This window comes from Taeniopygia guttata, chromosome 2 (genome assembly GCF_048771995.1).
Source record: "Taeniopygia guttata chromosome 2, bTaeGut7.mat, whole genome shotgun sequence".
NCBI lineage: Eukaryota > Metazoa > Chordata > Aves > Passeriformes > Estrildidae > Taeniopygia > Taeniopygia guttata.
The window spans coordinates 13,636,525-13,653,252 of NC_133026.1; the positions used below are offsets into that span (position 1 = coordinate 13,636,525).

Genomic DNA, 16,728 nt, shown 5'->3' on the forward strand with positions numbered 1-16,728 from the left:
GGAAGGCCGTCTGATTTCGGCCGTGAGCAGCGGCTGTGTGCCCCGGACACCGGGAGGAACAGCAGAGCACCGCGGTGTCCAGCCTTCTCTGCGGTGCCGTGCCCTGCTTTCCCCGGCCCCGCGTACCTGAGGCAGGGCGGCAGCGCCCCGAGAAGGAGCAGCGGCGGCGCCCGTTTCCCCCCGTGCACCGGGACCAGGACTTCGCGGGGCTCCTTGTGCCGGTGCGACCCCGGCTCCGCATCCCCGGTTCGCGGCGGGGCAGAGCGAGGCGGGGGCAGCCGCACCACCTCGGGCTCGCTCGGGGCTCTCGCTCCCACCGTGTGCGGGGCCCGCCGGCTCCCCCGCCCCGTCCGCGCCCCGCGGAGCGGCCGGCTGCCCCCGCCCCGCCGCACCGCCCCACGCCTGCGGAGCGGGAGCCAGCGCCGCCGCCCCGCCCGCCGCCGCTGCGCGCCGGGGCAGGAGCCGAGCAGGTGGCCGCGGGCAGCGCCGCGGCATGTGAGAGCCCCCGGCCCTGGGGAAGGCAGCACCGGCCCCCGTCCTGCGCTGCCCTCCCTTCCCCGCGCCTCGCCGGGCCGGCCGCGAAGCCGGGGCAGAGGCAGGGCGGCCGCAGCGGCAGCCCGGCGGCGGCCGGGGGCTGAGCGCCGCGCCCCGCCGGGGGGCGGCCGTGGCGGAGGGCGGAGGGGAAGAGGAGGAGGAGGAGGAAGGCTGCGCGGGGCCGGAGGGACGCGGGAGCCCCCCGGCCGCACAGGATGAAAGTCACGGTGTGCTTCGGGAGGACGCGGGTGGTCGTGCCCTGCGGGGACGGGAACATGAAAGTTTTCAGCCTGATCCAGCAAGCGGTGACCCGGTACAAGAAGGCGATCGCCAAGGTGAGGGGCGCGGGGAGCGGCGCCCGCGATCAATATGGCGCTTCCCGGAGCGGGGAGGGAAGCGAGGGGGAAAGTCCGGGCTGCCCCGCCGGGGCAAGCGGCGGGAGCGGGGCCGGGGGCGGCGGCGGCGCCGGCGGAGCCTGCGGGGAGCGTGTGCCCGGCGCCGCCGGGGAGCGGGGGCCGGGGGGCTCGGCCCCTCCGCCGCGGCCAGCGCGGCCCCTCCGCGGCTCCCCGCGGGCGCCCGGCGGGCCTCGGCCCTTTGTTCGCCGGTGCCCGGCGGCCCCCGGGGGTGTCGGTGCGGGAGCCGCCCGAACCCGGCCGGCAGAGCAGCGCGGGGGCCGGCGGTGCCGGGTCTGCCCCGGGGCGGGTGGCGGGGCCGAGGCGCCGCGGAGGGCTGGAAATCCAGCTCCAGGCTTCCCGGCCCTCCAGGCCCGGCGGGGAGGGCGGTGCGAGGGGACCCCGCCGCAGGGGCGTCCGGCGGCGCCCCGCGGGCCGCCCCCCGCGCCGGGCGAGGCTGCGATGGGCCCGCGGCAGCGCGGCCGCCCGCGGCTCCTCCGCGGCCGCTGCCCCGCGGGGAAGGCTGCGCGCCCGCGGGACGCTCCGCGGCGCCCCGGGGTGCGGGGGGCGCCGGCCCGGCCCGCGGCGGGGCCCGGCAGCCGCCCGCGCCGGCCTCCCGCAGCCCCATGTTGAAATCCCTGGCTGTGCGTGTGCAGGCAGTTGCCGACTTGGCTTTCCCTCCATGGGCAACTTGTTGGGTTTTGAGTTTCTTCCCTTCCTTTTTTTTTTTTTTTAAATTTTTCTTTCTCTCTTTCCTCCCCTCCTCCCTTTCCCCCGCCTCCCCCCCCATCCCGTGGTGCTTTCTTGTTGCTGCAAACTTCTTTTTAATCAACTGGTTTGTTGGGCAGTATGACCATCGTTGGCTGAGAACTTCAGCAGTGCCCTTCCCCTTTCCTCTGCCTTATCGATCCAAGAAGTTTTAGTGTGCTTCTCCCCCTTATCCCTTCTGAGACATTTTACATTTTTACCGGTTTTACTTTGGCCAATGCACACTGCCAGCCTGTCCTGAAACATGCAATGGAAGGAATATTGTGACCGGTTCATTGATTGGTTTGAAGTGATTCCTGAGAAAATTTTTAAAATCAGTTTTTTCATAGAGAATTGCTGATGCTGGGAGGAGAAAAGTAACTGAGTTTCCCGTCATCTCCCCACCTAAGAATGTGAGTTTGAAGACAGCAAACATATTCTGATTCTGTCTGGAAAAAAGAGAAAAATGATTCTTGAGGATACGACTGTGGCTGCTTATCAGCTGTCATTCATATACAGCAGTTAATGCACATGGCAGTCTACTTGCATGTAGGAGTCTGGGGCTGAAAGTACCTCTCTGGTTAAGGTAAAGCAGTGAACAGTAAAGTGATACTGTTTGTGGAACACTGAATGCCTCATTGGGCCATTCACATGAGAAGTGTTTGCAGCATTTGTTCATCAGTGTTAGAGCATTAATAAAAATAATTCCTTTGCTGTGTTTTTTTCCAAAACTGTGGCCCGTGTAACTCCTGTGGCAATGGGCTGCATCCTGGCTTCCAAGTATTAAGTTGTGTTAAGGGGTGGCAGTTGCATTCTGCAGGATAATGTTAAACCTGGGAGGGATTGAAGTTGTAAGCACAGGGGAGACACACGACAGTCACCAGGAAAAGGTTACATCATTGCAAATTTCATTTCAGAAAAAAAGTGGCCCACCTGTGGAAGCATGGGAAGGAAAAAATGTAACTCTGACTATGTCCATGTACTTCTTAAAGAGATGGTTTGCAGAGGAGCAGCCAGACTTTGACTGGTCCCTGGTATCTAAAGCTCTGCATCCTGGGTTAAAATGATATGGTGGTTTTATTTACTAGTATTTATATGGTGGTTATGCTAAATGCCACTGGTATGGACTTGAGGTAGCTGCAATTACTGAGATTGTTTCTATTAGATGGAAATTCTGTGGTTGAAAACAGTAGCAGTGTCCATGGGCTTTCTCTGAGTGTTTTATATGGTCACTGTCAAACCTTACTTTTAACTTGAATTTGCTGACGATTTTCTGTGGTGATGTTTAGGTGGGAGGGAACCAGATCTTACAGTAAGTAAGTAGGTGTATAGTGCTGTTTGCTGTGCTTGCAGTAGAGTAACATAGTAATTGTCTGGTTTGGATGCTAGAATTCCACAGATGACTCTATTTTTGTAGCAGTTAGATGGCTCCTTTCTATGCTTGTGTAGCAGATGTGCAAGTCTTCATAAGGAGACAAGAGAGGGAACGAAGTAATTCCTGAGAGGATCAAAGTATATGAGGCCATGTGAACTTACAGTCTGGCAGCTGATATCAAACTGACACTGAAATCTATTTCACCACCACTATGTTTGTATGGAAAGAATATCTGGTGAATGATTATTCAGAATATTTGAATGAAGTTTATGGCTTTCATACTTATAGGAAAAGCAGCATTTCTCATCCTTCAAGAATGTGTGTGTCTACTTTTTGCAGAAGTTCTTCAGGAGAACTCCTTGAGAACTGAGTTGTCAGCCCTTCCCAGATTTCCCCCCGTTTGTCACGGTTTCCCAGTTGTGATTAGCAGTGAGGCCGCCCAAAACCATGCTTGCAGAGTGCCAAGAGTGAATAGCTTCAAAATTTGACCTCAGTGTTCTGACTTGGTATTGTTTAGGTTGAAGAGACATGTTGAGAATGGAAAAAGTACTTATGGAGAACAATCCACATAATGGTACAGTTCTCCTCTCTGTAAAATTTTAGGAGTTCAAAACATACAGATAATACAACTGCAGATAACTGCAGTTAGTTCTGCTGTGTCTTTGATCAGGATTCATGAATCTCCAAAAACTTTTTATGGATTAACACTGCTGTCAATGCTAAGTCTTTGTGTGTGGAATTAGTTATTAATATGACAGGCTGTGTTTAAAGGCTGGTCTGTGTAGTGTGTATAAATTTTTGTGTTCTTTTGCTTTTATTCCAAGAGAAGCTTTGTGTCTGAAACATGATTCATCCTTTCTGCAGGTTGTGTTTGCGGGAAATGAACAAGCAAATGATAAGAGGTGTTTGAAATGTCCACCTTGTTCAGGGCAAGTGGAGTCAGCAAAATCGATCATGTTAAATGAAACCCGGTTTTCATGGGGGCTAATGGTGCACTTGTGTGTGGCTGGATGGAGTGATGCAGCCTCTGGCACCATCTCTGCCTGAGTCTTAAAGGAGTACAACTTGGGCAGGGGAGAGCTGGCCTGAGGAATGGTAGATGTGTTTTCCAGACCCTGCTGGTCAAGGGTTGTGCAGATTTGGAGTTGGTGTAGTCCTAGCAATTAATTTTATGGTTAAAAACTTGCAAGAAGGTAAGGGTGATTTAAGAGGGGAGGTCAGCCACATCTGAGTGGTTTAACATTGATGGCAAGAGATGATGGCCTGCACCAGAAGGGAGAAGGCAGACAGGCAGTTGAGATGAAACATGCTTGCAGACAGGCAGTTGAGATGAAACGTGCTTATCAATATTGAACCAGTGTTAAAAGGTGGAAAATTAATATAAAAATTATGTATTGAGCAACTATTGAAAGGAAGTAATTGTGCATCATGTAACTTTGGTTTGATCTAGAAACATCAGAGATGCTGACTCTTGACTGTCAGCATAATCTCTTGTGCTTTGGGTTTTGGGGAGGATATTGTAAGCATTCTATCTTCTTTTTCTTGCAAGTAAAAGTTGCATTGCTTAAGCAATGGGTAGATTAAAAAAAAAAAAAAAGTGATGTAAATGGTAAGCGAGAAAATGAAATAGGAAATTGTAGATTTGCTCGAGTTGTTCGGTGGCATGTTGAGTCCCTGGAGGGGTTATTTGGTCTCCATGATAGTTCAGGCTGATGCCCTGCATATCATGAGCTGGTAGTGGTGTTCCTAGACTTTATATATAACACTCATTTTCCAGTTAAAATAAATAAATTAACAGTTTTCCTGCTGAATCAAAAAGATTTTAATAGAAGTCTTGAGACACCTTTCCCCTCTCCCATGTCAAATGCTGTAGGAGATGAAGTTTTGTGAGGGTTTTGATGTTGCATTGAACAATACTTCAATTGTTAATTTGAAAACTGCAGTGCACTAATATTTGTGAAAAGAAATTGTAATCTGCTCTTTGATAGTGTTAGAGGCTGTTGCTGATAAGAGACCAGAACTCCAGGAGAGTTGGCAGTGTAAGCGAAGGTAACAGGTGTCAGATGACCATATTCTCTTGTAATTTGTACATTGGGGGCTTAGGCCACCCAAAGGTTAAAGCTTCATCTCTTTGGTAGGTCTGACATTCATCAGCAGGGAACTGTGAGGGATGAAGGTTGAAACCTGAGTGATTGTGTCTGTGAAGCTTGCTTTTTTTTTTCTGTTTTTGATTTTATCCCCCCAGTGCCAGCTAACGGGGGTTATTTGCTTAGAAGTTGGTTCTCAGGCAGCCGGTTCTCTGCCAGGTACACAACGGCAGCTTTGATGCAAGTTGTGTTCTGTAGAGCAAACAGTTGCACAGTTCCTCATGACTGTGTCACTGGGGCATCGTTTGTAGAGCCTAACACATGGGTGGGTTGGTATGAAAATCTGCTGATTTTGCTTGAGCTTTGTATTGTTCTTGGCACATTCCCTCCTTGAGCCTGACCACAAGGTTTTTGCCACAGGCTTAAATGGATCTGCCACAATGCCCATTCAGTGACCCCTCTGGCAATACTCAAGGGCAATAGAGGCTATATTTACTATTAAAAAGATTTAAAGTTCTTTTTGTGCGTGTATGATTTTTATTTTTTTTACATTTTTAGATTTGGATTTCATTTTTCTATATGTGCAAATGTCAAGCCTTTTTTAAGCAGAAAGAAATCTTACAGGTGATTTCCAGAATGCACAGGAATCCTCTCAACCCCAAAAAGGAACCAAAATGCCAAAAAAGTGCCTGTCACCCCTGCTGCTCAATTGGCAATCAGTTTAGTTCTAGCCAACACCCCAGGATGATGTTTCTGGGCTCTGCATTCAGTGTTGGCTGGGTAGTATTTCAGTGATTTACCTGAGGCCAGCCAGGATTCAGTGAGGCTCTGGGCAGTTTTTGAGCTGGCTCTTGACCTCTTCACTGACGTCAGGCTCCCAACAGTGCAGTGAAACCCAGCTGTTGGGGAGCCCAGCTGTTGGGGAACGTGATTCTGCTGAGGCTTGGTGAACAGCAGTGGAGAGATGCTAATTTAAAGAAGATAAGTACTGAAATGGGTCATGATTGCTTCATATTTAGAAAACTGCTGTGTGATACTGCAGGTTTGGTGCTGGAAATGCAAGGCTATAGTGATAAATTCCCTCTGCTCGTGGAAAACTTCTTTTAACCTCTTCTCTCCAATTCCCTCTGTGTTTGCAGCCAAATCAATGTTTTCCTGTCATTGGCTCATCTGTAAATACAAGTGTTTCTTGCACATGGCAAGAGAAGTAGCAGGGTGAAGGTAGAAATGAACCTTTGGAGCGAGCGTGGCAGTGGCTACAGAGGTCCCTTGCATGGGGACTTTGCTGTACAGCAGTGCTGTGCCCCAGGGGACCTGTGGCTTGCAAGACAGGAGCTGCACAAGCCCTGCCATGCCCTCTCTGCCAGCTCTTGCCTTTGTTCCGAGCCATCTGTACAAAGGGAGGAGGCTGAGAGCCATGCTGGGGCTGTAGCCCTGTGATTTGAACAAGAAGGCACTTGGGATTATTCAAAGCTAATGAAGAAGACTGAATTCTGTAGTGTTTAAGAAGAGAGTCTTGAGAAGTGGACAGCATGTAAGCCCTTCAGCTTTGAAGGTGCTTTCAGTGAAGGATGTGTGTGGTACTGCTGAGGCTGGCTGGTGTGAGCAGCACCTATCTCCGGCTGGACAGGATGCACCATGGGTTTCAGTTTGGCACTGTGTGCTTTCTCAGTGTTTCATTGTCACTTAACAGTGATCAAAGTGAAGTATGTGTTTGTGGAAGAGTGGTAAAGTGGAGCTTGGAGAGTGATTTCCCTTTGAGCAGTTCCTGTAGCTCTGAGGGGAGGACTGTGGAGGAGCCTGTGAAAGTGCTCAGCGCGTTTGGGGAACAGTTCCTGGAGGCAATCTGGGGTTTAGGGAGTTGCCAGCCTTTCTTCTCCTGGGCAATGCAGCCTTCCACCAGTGGAAAGCCATCTGATTCTCATAGCTTTTTACACTTTAACTTCACTTATAACAGTCACAGATGTTTTAGTTCTGTTACAAAAACACCACTGGAAGTAACACTTTCTCAGTTGTATCAGACTATGACATCTTTTGGTTGTGGTACATTTAATCTGGTAAAATAAGACAGAGTAAATGGGGGAGAAATGGTGGTTATACAGAATATGGTTAATGTAGCTTTAAAACAATTTCCTGGTTCTTCAAAGGAAAACAAACCGTTTCATCCAAATATAAATTGAATGGATAAAACATGCAACAATGCTGAACCAGTGCTTATGTATATTGAAAATAAAGTGGAATTCTTCTAACATCAATCCAGAATATAGCACAGATGTTCTCACTCAGAAATATTTTCTGAGCACTAAGAAAATAAAAAGTGAAGCAAAAAGTATTAAAAAATTCTGGAAGATACTTTAGGGCATCTGTGCTTTATTTTTTTCCCTCCTCCTTTTTAATATGCACTATATATTTTCATTGTTTCTTTGAGGTCATTTTGATGTAATGCTCAGCAAGTCTGGTACTGGAAAATGGATAAAAAAACCACCAAAAACCAAACTGCCTTTGAGCTAAGTTACATAATCTAGTGGGGCTGTTTAAAAAACCAAGAAAGTAAAACGGAAAACAGCAGCACAGACATACATAATACTTGTCAAAACGACTAATATTGCTAGTGAAAGAGAAATTAGTCAAATTTTAAATTGGGGAAAATAATTTTAAATTAACAGCAAGTATTAAAGCCTTTTTGTTTTTTGAGAGAATCACATTAGTTTTACTTGCTACAGTACCTCAGCAGTGTCAGTTTTTTTTTTTTTTTCCTATGGGTATCCTTAGTTATTTTCTCAAGTTGGTCCCAAGTATTTGTTAAATTGTAAATAATTTTAATAACTTTTTTGTTGCAGTACTTGGTTTTGGTCTTTTTTTTAAATTAGGTAGCAGGTACTTGGTGGTAACTTATTTTCTACTTCAGTTCCCTGTGGCAAAGTGATGCACATGAATCACCTATTTAGTCCCAAAAAAAGGAGAAATGCATTCCTACTTTCCTACTAAAACTCTTGAACTGCATCCCACACCGTACATCTCAAGGCTGCAGTTCTGGTGCAGGAGAGAAGACCAAAAGTTTCTGTGCAAGGGGCTGATCCTTGCTGCCCAGGAGCAGAGATGAGCATCCCATGGAGCTGGGCCTTGGGGTGCTGCTGTGGTCCTGCCAGAGACCATGTTTTGGTGCTGGACAAGTTGGCTGGTTCCTGCTGGGTCGCTGTGCCTCCAGCTTCTCAGGGCTTCTGTGGTGACAGAAATAGGGCTGGCAGAAGGGAAATGACTGTGGGGAGAAGGATGATCTTCTGTCGGGGTGGAAAAAAGAATGGGATGTCCTTGGAGTTTGGTAAAAGGAAATGCTTTTGAAAGATAGATATGACTCCTGTTGCTTTTTCTTTCCACGTGAGTGGGAAATGGGAGTTTGCAGGGAAGCAAGACACTAATGCAGTGCATGAAGTACGGACAAACAGAAAATGCCAAAGATGGGAAGAAATGGGTTAACTTGGTGCCCTAGAGGCAAGTGATCCATTTAGAAAGAGGATGAAAAACTGACCTCAGTGGTGCAACAGATGTCACCCAAAGGCTTTCTTTTTAAAATCAACCTGTGGAATTTATTATAGGAAGCTTTTCTTTCTGGGCAATAAGCTTAGTGAAAGTAGCGTATCCCTGATTTGGTAGGGAAAATAGACTCTGTTTTGGAAAAGCAGTGTCACTTATTTTGGCCATACTCTCCACATTTGCTCATACTCAGCCTGCTGCTGATGCAGTGAAATTATGAATTTTTTACAGGAGGAGTAAGATGATATATCATTAGCAGTTTTCTTTTTAAGTGGCAGCATTTATAGGATTTTTTTTTCTGAGTGTGCGTGTCTTTACAGACTCAGAATAGCAATTTAAAATGTTTCTGGTGTTGATGTGTGTTACTAGAAAAAACAAAAAGTTACGTGGGTATAAAGTATTTTAAATGGAGATAGAACTTCTGGGAGTGCCTGTATGTTTGTGTGTGCACCCACTTAGGTGTTTTCATTTGTTTGAAGAAACGTAGCCACACTTACTAAATGGAAAAGTAGTTTCACCTTACCCCATCTTTTTTGCATGTGCTTTCAAAGTTGTTGGGTTACTCTATCTTCCCCCTAGGCAAAGGCCACATAATGTTTTTTCTCCTCTGTTAAATGTCAGAAGCAATATCTTACTTGTGAGAACCTTGCAGCAATATACATCTTTGCGCATATAATGAGCAACTTTGTTCCAAGTTCTTAAGGACCTGAACAGGAAGGAGCTGAACTGAGTAAATATTGGAAAAATTACTTCTGAGGTTGCTGGAGTGTCTCTGAGACCACACAGCTGAAAGTTTTGTTGCTCTAACAACTTAAATGACAGTTGAAAAACCCCAATAAATAGGAGGCTTCAGAACCTTTTGCTTCATTAATAAGCTGCTAAGTGAAATAACAAGGCTTGATTTAATTCAACCTCTCCAGGAACCTGTTGGACCATGTGTTATTTGTGTTGTTTTAAGTGTGCATTTGTTTGTGCTGTCAGTTTGCCCCTCTGCCTTCCTGTGAAGACCCTGTGCCTGCAGCTGTGAGCACCAGGAAAGCAGCCAGCTACCGGGTACCAAAAGAAGAAGAATTTAGGCAGCAGGGCTGTGGTGGCCAATCTGTCATGGCCGTCCATTCCTGGTGAATGAGCTCTGGCCTCAGCTCTGTGTGCAGCCTGGAGAGGGAAGGGATTTTATTCACCTTGAATTTGTCTCTGGCAGTAGCAGGCTGCTGGAAGACTGCTAGCCTGAAGTGTTAGGCTTTGCTAAAAGTTAAAAGGTATTGTGCAATTATAGTAATTTGGAGAATATTACAATAGGAGGAGAGTAGTCCTCTCTATACACCTCACTTATTCTGCTGGGTGTTTCTGGTTTTTATTGCAGAGATGAGTGCTGGGTAAGAGAAGAAATGCTGCTGCTTTTCAGGCAGATGAGGGGAGGTTGCCCAGCAGTGGCTGTGACTTTCCTGCAGTGGGGGAGCCAGCTTTGTAGGGCTCCTGCAAATAGTGCTTTAAAATTCAGAATACTGTTTTAGTGTAGGCTCTCTTTGTAAAAAGGCCAGTGAATGTGATTTTAAATGACTATAATATATGCAAAATATTTGTATGTTTAAGAGCTTCCATTTGAAGAGAAAACCTTCTGTATTTTCTGGACTTAACTAATGTGGTCTAAAAGAAAATGTTATGCTCTGTATGTGAAACAGCATATTTAACTTGTGGTGATGTTAAGCAATGGAGTAGTCACCTCACCCTGTACCCAGTGATCACTCAGGAGCACAATGCTTTGGTAAACTAAACCCAGATGTTAATGTGTTTGAAATGTTACTGTAATCAGTGTCTTAAAAGTCTCTCCTTTATTAGAATAGCTGTTTGGAGTAAATTCTTGATGATCCATTTGTTGCTTTGGCGTGTCCATAAAATAGCTGTTGTTAGCTTGAAGCCTCTGCTAAATTAGAGGCCACAGGTAGTGAACATCCTGTATTGTATCTTTTGGTGGTTATGAAATATTTAGCTGAAAAGGCTCCTGGTCCTTACACTGTCGTTGTGGAGGAAAGAAGTTTCTTTTGCTGGTGAAATTCCCTAGCTGACGAATGGAAGCAGCAGTGAAGGGGAGCTAGCTTGTATGAAAAGCTATTTTGTGCTGAGTTAAATATTCTTGTGATATTTGAATATGAGGTAATTAGCTTGAATGTACTGCTGTTTACCTTTTAGAATCTGGAAAAGTCTAAACAATCTGCTGAAGGGAACTGTATCCTAAATCTACTTCCAAAATGGTTTTTACAGTTGTGTATTTCAAACTTGACTAAATCTGCTTTTTGTGGTGGTATTTTCCCAGTGGCCAGTGACCTGTGGGAGAAGTGCTGAGCTAAATGGTTGAGGAAAGGTTTGGGCGAAGTGCTAGTGTTGTCCTGTGGTCTGTTCAGAGTGATCAGATAGATCCACATACTTGTTCCCTTTCTAAAAATACTGTCAAGGTGGACCTGTAAATGCATATGCATGCATACTACTCTTCTCAATTAAAAAGAAAAGTCTCAATATTTACCATAGCCATCCACTGTACTTGAGTCCAATTAATATGAAATGGTCTATTTTATTCTAAATTGCCTCAATTTCATAGTTCAGCACTTGCTTGGTCTCAGAACAAAATAAAAAGGCTTTAAAAATTTGCTTTATGGGAAAACTTGTAAACTATTTGGAATCTGTAAATCATAATAGCTAATTTTGTATGTCATAATATTATAGTAGCTAAGATGTATGTATTTTTTTCATAGAATCATAGAGTGGAAGAGACCTTAATGGCCATTTTTCATAACTTAAAGGTCACGTGCTTCCAGTGCCCTTGTTAAAGGCAAGGACACTTCCCATTAGACCAGGTTACTCAAAGCCTGATCCAACCTGGCCTTGAACACTTCCAGGAATGGAGCACCTGCAGCTTCTCTGGGCAGCAGAGAAGATGCAGATTTTATGGGTTTTATGGGTGGTCTGTGTTACCCTTTATAAGACCATATATTATGTCTGTGATTAGACAGTGTGTAAAGACTGCTTTAACTCTAGCAGCCTTCACAAGCTGCTTCTGATTCAGTGAGCCAGTGTTTTGTTGCCTTCTGAAAGACTTTGTTTCCAAAGGCTGGTGGATGCCAGAGACATGGTGAATAGAGAGAATTAAGACACAATGAGTCCACATTTTTTTCTTGATCGCTCTTGGGGATTAAAATTGTGTGTGATACTGAAATAAAAAAAAAAAGTTTTTCTGTAGTTAATTAGTGTTTTAGAAACATGCTGTTTATCATTCAGAATTTTCCTGTCACTTTTTTCAAAAAGTGTGCTGCTCCTTCTGAACTTAAGTGTGGAGTGTGATAATTCACTTTTGTGTTTTGTGTTACTCTACAGTGTAAGGTAGATCTGAACTCAGTTTATAATCAACAGCCCTTTGCAGCCTGCCTTTTACCTGATGGGCTGCTAGGGAAGCTGGCCTTTGGGGAAGCCCACGTGGCTTTGGGTTTGTACACTGTACCTGGATGCAATAAATAAGAGGGTTGGTTCTTTGCAATTGCAAATAGTGCATTTCTCAGCATGAGCAGCAAATCAGAGACAGCCTGCTTTGTCGAGAGAGAGGGGCTGTGAGATCAAACACTGAGCTCAAAGATGCCAAAGTCTGTCTGTTTTAACTTTGTGGCTCCTCTCTCCCTCTTTCTGAATAAGTAGGACTACAAATACAGCATGATATGTAAAAGCAAAGCTGTGGAGTCCTCCCCCCCACTGCTTGCATCTTTATATATAGTTCATTCTGCTGATCAGACTATCACACCTGCTACCAGCCTCCTTCAGAGAGCAGATTGCAGCCTTGCAATTTAAGGGCTCCTAACATATGTTTGTGATGCACCAGCAGCAGGACAAGGTTTTAGCTTTGATAGGCTCTGCTGTTTTGGGAATGTTGTTAAATGGACAAGGGAGGAACAAAATAATAGAGTAATTTTGAATAAAAAAAAGTAAAGTAAATATGCAGAAGGATAAAGTGAACTAATAAAATCTGCCACTTCTTTTTTTTTTTTTTGTTTTGGGTTTCTTAATTTTTTTTTTTCTTAAGCATGGATTTTAATACATATTATATTTGGTATATAGCTCCACAGATAAAACCTTCCCCTTTGTGTCATGACTTACACTGTTGCCCTGGTTATTGCCGGGGTGTTGAATTTCCACATCTGTATCCAGACTCACTGGTGCTGTGTTGCACTTGCTGTGTCCCATTGTAGGCACCAGCTCTGTTACTGCAAGACAAGCAGAGGTTCTGATTTGCTGTGTGGTTGGGCTGCCATGGTATATTCCTCACTAGTAGATGAATAGTTTTTATAACTTGCTTTGATTATAGAATGAACTACTTCGAATTGCCTAATTTTTAACATGGAGGTTAGGGTTATGGTGCAGGTTATGCAAGTTGTTAGAAAAGACTGAACATTTTGTGTCCCTACACAGTTAAAAAATTCACTAACTCAGTTCTAATGCAGAAGTCAGAGTATCTTCAGAGAAGTTTAATGTGGCTTCAGTAATACGCAGTAAAAAAATGAGTGGTACTTTTTTTGTGAAAACTGTTGCTTATTCCATTTTAGCAAGTATCCTGCTGCATAGGAGCTTGAGTTATAGAAAGAGATATATGTGGAAGTGAAAAGGAGAGACTAAAGTGCTGTGGTTCAGATTTAAGGAACAGTTAGCATATTTTGGTTCCTTTCAGAAACATTGGCTGAATCTTGTGGTGAAGATACAGGAAATGTTTGGTTAGTTTTGCTTTCCTGATGCTGTGATTTGGAAAGGGAAATGTATGTATCAATGCCCTGCGTCTTCAGGTGTGAAAGAGGGCACAGAGTAGGAATGGGCTCCTTTTTATCACTACTTACCAAGACAGGCCTGCATTAGCTGGGAAGCTGTGTAGGTTTATTCCAAACACAGATGATGGAGTATGGGATTGCTCACCTGGGAGCAGCTTTGTGTATTCCTGTGGCTCATTCTCTGCACGGACCTCATTAACACATGCATTTCACAACAGCACGATGTTAATTGCAGCAAGTGAGTACTGGCACAAAGTCCTTCTGTGGTTTTCTTTGCGTCTTTCTTTGACCTTAGGAAAGAGAAATGTACTTTGCTGTACGGGTTGCTTGTGCTGCAGCAAAGCTGTGATGCACCCACCCGTTGTAACAGCATGCAACACCCAAACTATCTGCAAGGAGATGGCTCTTCAGCACCTGCTCCTCTTAGCAGGGCAGTTTTCTTCTTTGCTTTGCCGCCTTTTCCTTCAAAAACAAAATTGGCAAGCAAATGTCATAGCATGAGATGGGCAAGTATGGATTTATCCCTGCAGGGTGCATAGAGAAAGAAGGCACAGGAGGTCACTGGCTGATCCAGGACCACACAAGCAGTTCGGAACCAAGCTAGAAATAAAGTGCTGACCTACTGAGTCCTTCATTGCAGGACTGTCTTTCCTCTCTAGTAAGGATGTGGTAAAATATTGCTGTACTTAGTCCTTCTCCGATCCTGTAGCTCAGACACTATGAAAAGACACACCAGGCTTCCCAAGCTTGTAATTGGCTGTTGAAAAGAAAGTCTCTTAGTTTCAGAAAACTGTGGAGTCCATCATGTTAAACTGCTTAATAATGTCTGTTTCTTAAGTAATTTTTTTAACTTGGGTTGAAACTTTCATATAGTAATTGTCCTTGACAGTGTAGGATGTTGATGCTAGTATTGTTTAAATGTTTGTAACTTAGGATGTAAGTAAAGGAAGTGCTTATGTTTGACTTCATTGTAGCTATCTAAAAGGATTTATGAGTAGTGATTTTTTTAAGTGTAAGTGACACACTGAAGCCAGAGGAGGTCTGTCAGTGATATATTTGCTTTAAATATGAGAAAATTGGAAAATGGAGAATATTAATCCATGGTAGTAGAATTTAAATCAGTATTTCCATTTTTTCCTCCATAGAAGTTCTGTAATACTCTCCTAATGTAGAAGTGTTGTAAATAAAGGTGGACATGGCCAAGAAATCTGAGTAGTTGATAAGTGCTCTAATAGTGTTCAGCTGATGCTGGTAAGAAAGAATTATTTACATGGTTATGCATTTTTATTAGATTGATGAGTCTCAACTTAGCTTGTAGAATACTGTGCTACAGATGCTGATTTAAAAGGAACTCAATCTACCAGAACTCTTTTATCCCTTCTGCATATAGTGCTGAAGAAAGCATGTTTTCCCCTTGTTAGGTGTGTCATATTGGGATCTCTATATTATAATGTCATATTAGGATGTATCTCTATATTATGAATAAGGAAATGTGCAGGGCTGCAGTAGGGCCAGAGACAGCAAACAGGGGAGCGCTTGCTGTAGTACAAATTAAAGAATAATAATACCAAACCCTGAAAATTGGGGTTCTGCAAATCATAATTCCACCCTAAACTATTTATTTCAGAATGATTGATTTGAATGTAGCAAATGATTTAGCTTTTGTATTTTAAAAACATGCTACAGCATAACTGCCACTTATTAATACTGCTTTGTTGCAGCCTTCAGGTTTTATTAACAGCTGTGATAGTCATTATGTTATCTCCAGCATTCTGCAAAAATGTGGCTGGTCGACTATGCAGCTAGGGGAATTTATGAAATAATTTTAGATGACATTATAACTGTTTTTCATCATTTTCCTCTAGATCCTGTATTTTCAAGTGATTTTGTTCAGCTTTGATAAACATGCTGTTACTAGGCATGGAGAGCCTGAGAGATTTCCATGAAATCTAGTAGAATGTATCTCTTAACGATTTACATGAATTATTTTGTGATTCTTTTTATTTTGACATATCCCTCTTATTTTAGACAGCTTTCTCCAGTAGAAAGCCCCTGAGAAAAGAAAAGCTGCTTGTATTTAGATTTAACAGTCCTGAGGATAACAGTGCTGATGCTTTGCTTCCTTTGCTGCCTTTGGAAACAACTGTTCCTGACCTGTTCAATGGCATCTCTGTTCCTGGCTTTTTCAGGAAAGTTCATTCTGTTCTACTACATTCTACCCTCTGTTGTTTTCTTCTGGTGTTGTTTCTGATTCTTACAAATTATTTTTGCACAGCAGTTTCCCATGTTTTTGAATGTGCTGTCTGTACATCAAAGATTCTAATTTAGAAGGTTTCCTCATCCTCCTGCATTTCTGAGTTATATAATGATGCTATGTGAAAAATAATGATACTTTGGAAACTAGTACTGTATTTGTTTATTTTATTTTAGGCTGTGCACTAGCTGTCTTTTAGGCTGTCTTGGAGCTTCTTTTTTAGCTGTTTTAAACTCAGGCTATTCCCTATACCAGTAATTAAAGAATTCTCTGCTGTCCTATTAATCTTGCAGGTTACCTGATTAGATGAGTTGTTCCTTAAGGCATGCAGTAGCAAAGAGAAGGGGTGGCTGCTGTGCAGGGATGGGCAGAGGAGAAGGGGAGTCCTGCAAATGCTACTGCGTCAGGACTTTTTAACAAAAAGTTGAGTTTTATTGAATGCAATTGAATTGCAATTAGCAGTGATGAATGGATGTATGGTGGTAGGGCTCTGCAAATTCAGATGTTGATTTTTTGTTTGCCCTGTACTTTGTCAGTGGGATATGTTTCCAAATGAAGCTTGTTCTGATAATGACTTAAAAGGCTATTCCTGTTTCTATTCTATCCCAGGTTGCACTTATATTGAATTTATACACCATTAAATAACTTTAAAATATTTATTTAAGAGCCACTGATACTTTTTTTTAATGTGAACACTTTGACTTAATGTTAAGAGTATGTATAGTCAGCATTTCATCAACAACAGACAGAAAATGCATTGGATGAGCTTATTACCCAAGCAAGCTGGATACATAATCAATATTCAGAAAAAAAACCCTGAACTGAGCAATGTGAAATAAAGGAAAACATTTAGTTAAAAATGGAAATTGATAATTGTCTGTAGTATATATCTATATACTTTTCACTGAAGTACAAAGCCTATAAAATCAAGTATGTTAATTGATTCACAGATTGCTGAAACATGACTGTGATCTGAGCCAACTGAATTATTTTTCTAGCGGAA

General features: G+C 43.8%; 1 protein-coding gene across 17 annotated transcripts in view; it reads left to right on the forward strand.

The window, feature by feature from the left end:
- Positions 1-448: 448 nt before the first annotated feature.
- Positions 449-16,728, forward strand: part of PARD3 (par-3 family cell polarity regulator) — a 442,797-nt gene continuing 426,517 nt past the window's right edge. For 7 of the 17 annotated variants that reach the window (XM_030264342.4, XM_030264359.4, XM_072925341.1 and 4 more), the window contains exon 1: positions 449-869. In XM_030264342.4, coding sequence (XP_030120202.3) covers positions 750-869 — 120 coding nt within the window. In that variant the 5' untranslated portion in view covers positions 449-749. The remainder of the gene's footprint in view (positions 870-16,728) is intronic. The other 10 variants (XM_030264343.4, XM_032746619.3, XM_030264353.4 and 7 more) reach the window with 3 other exon arrangements.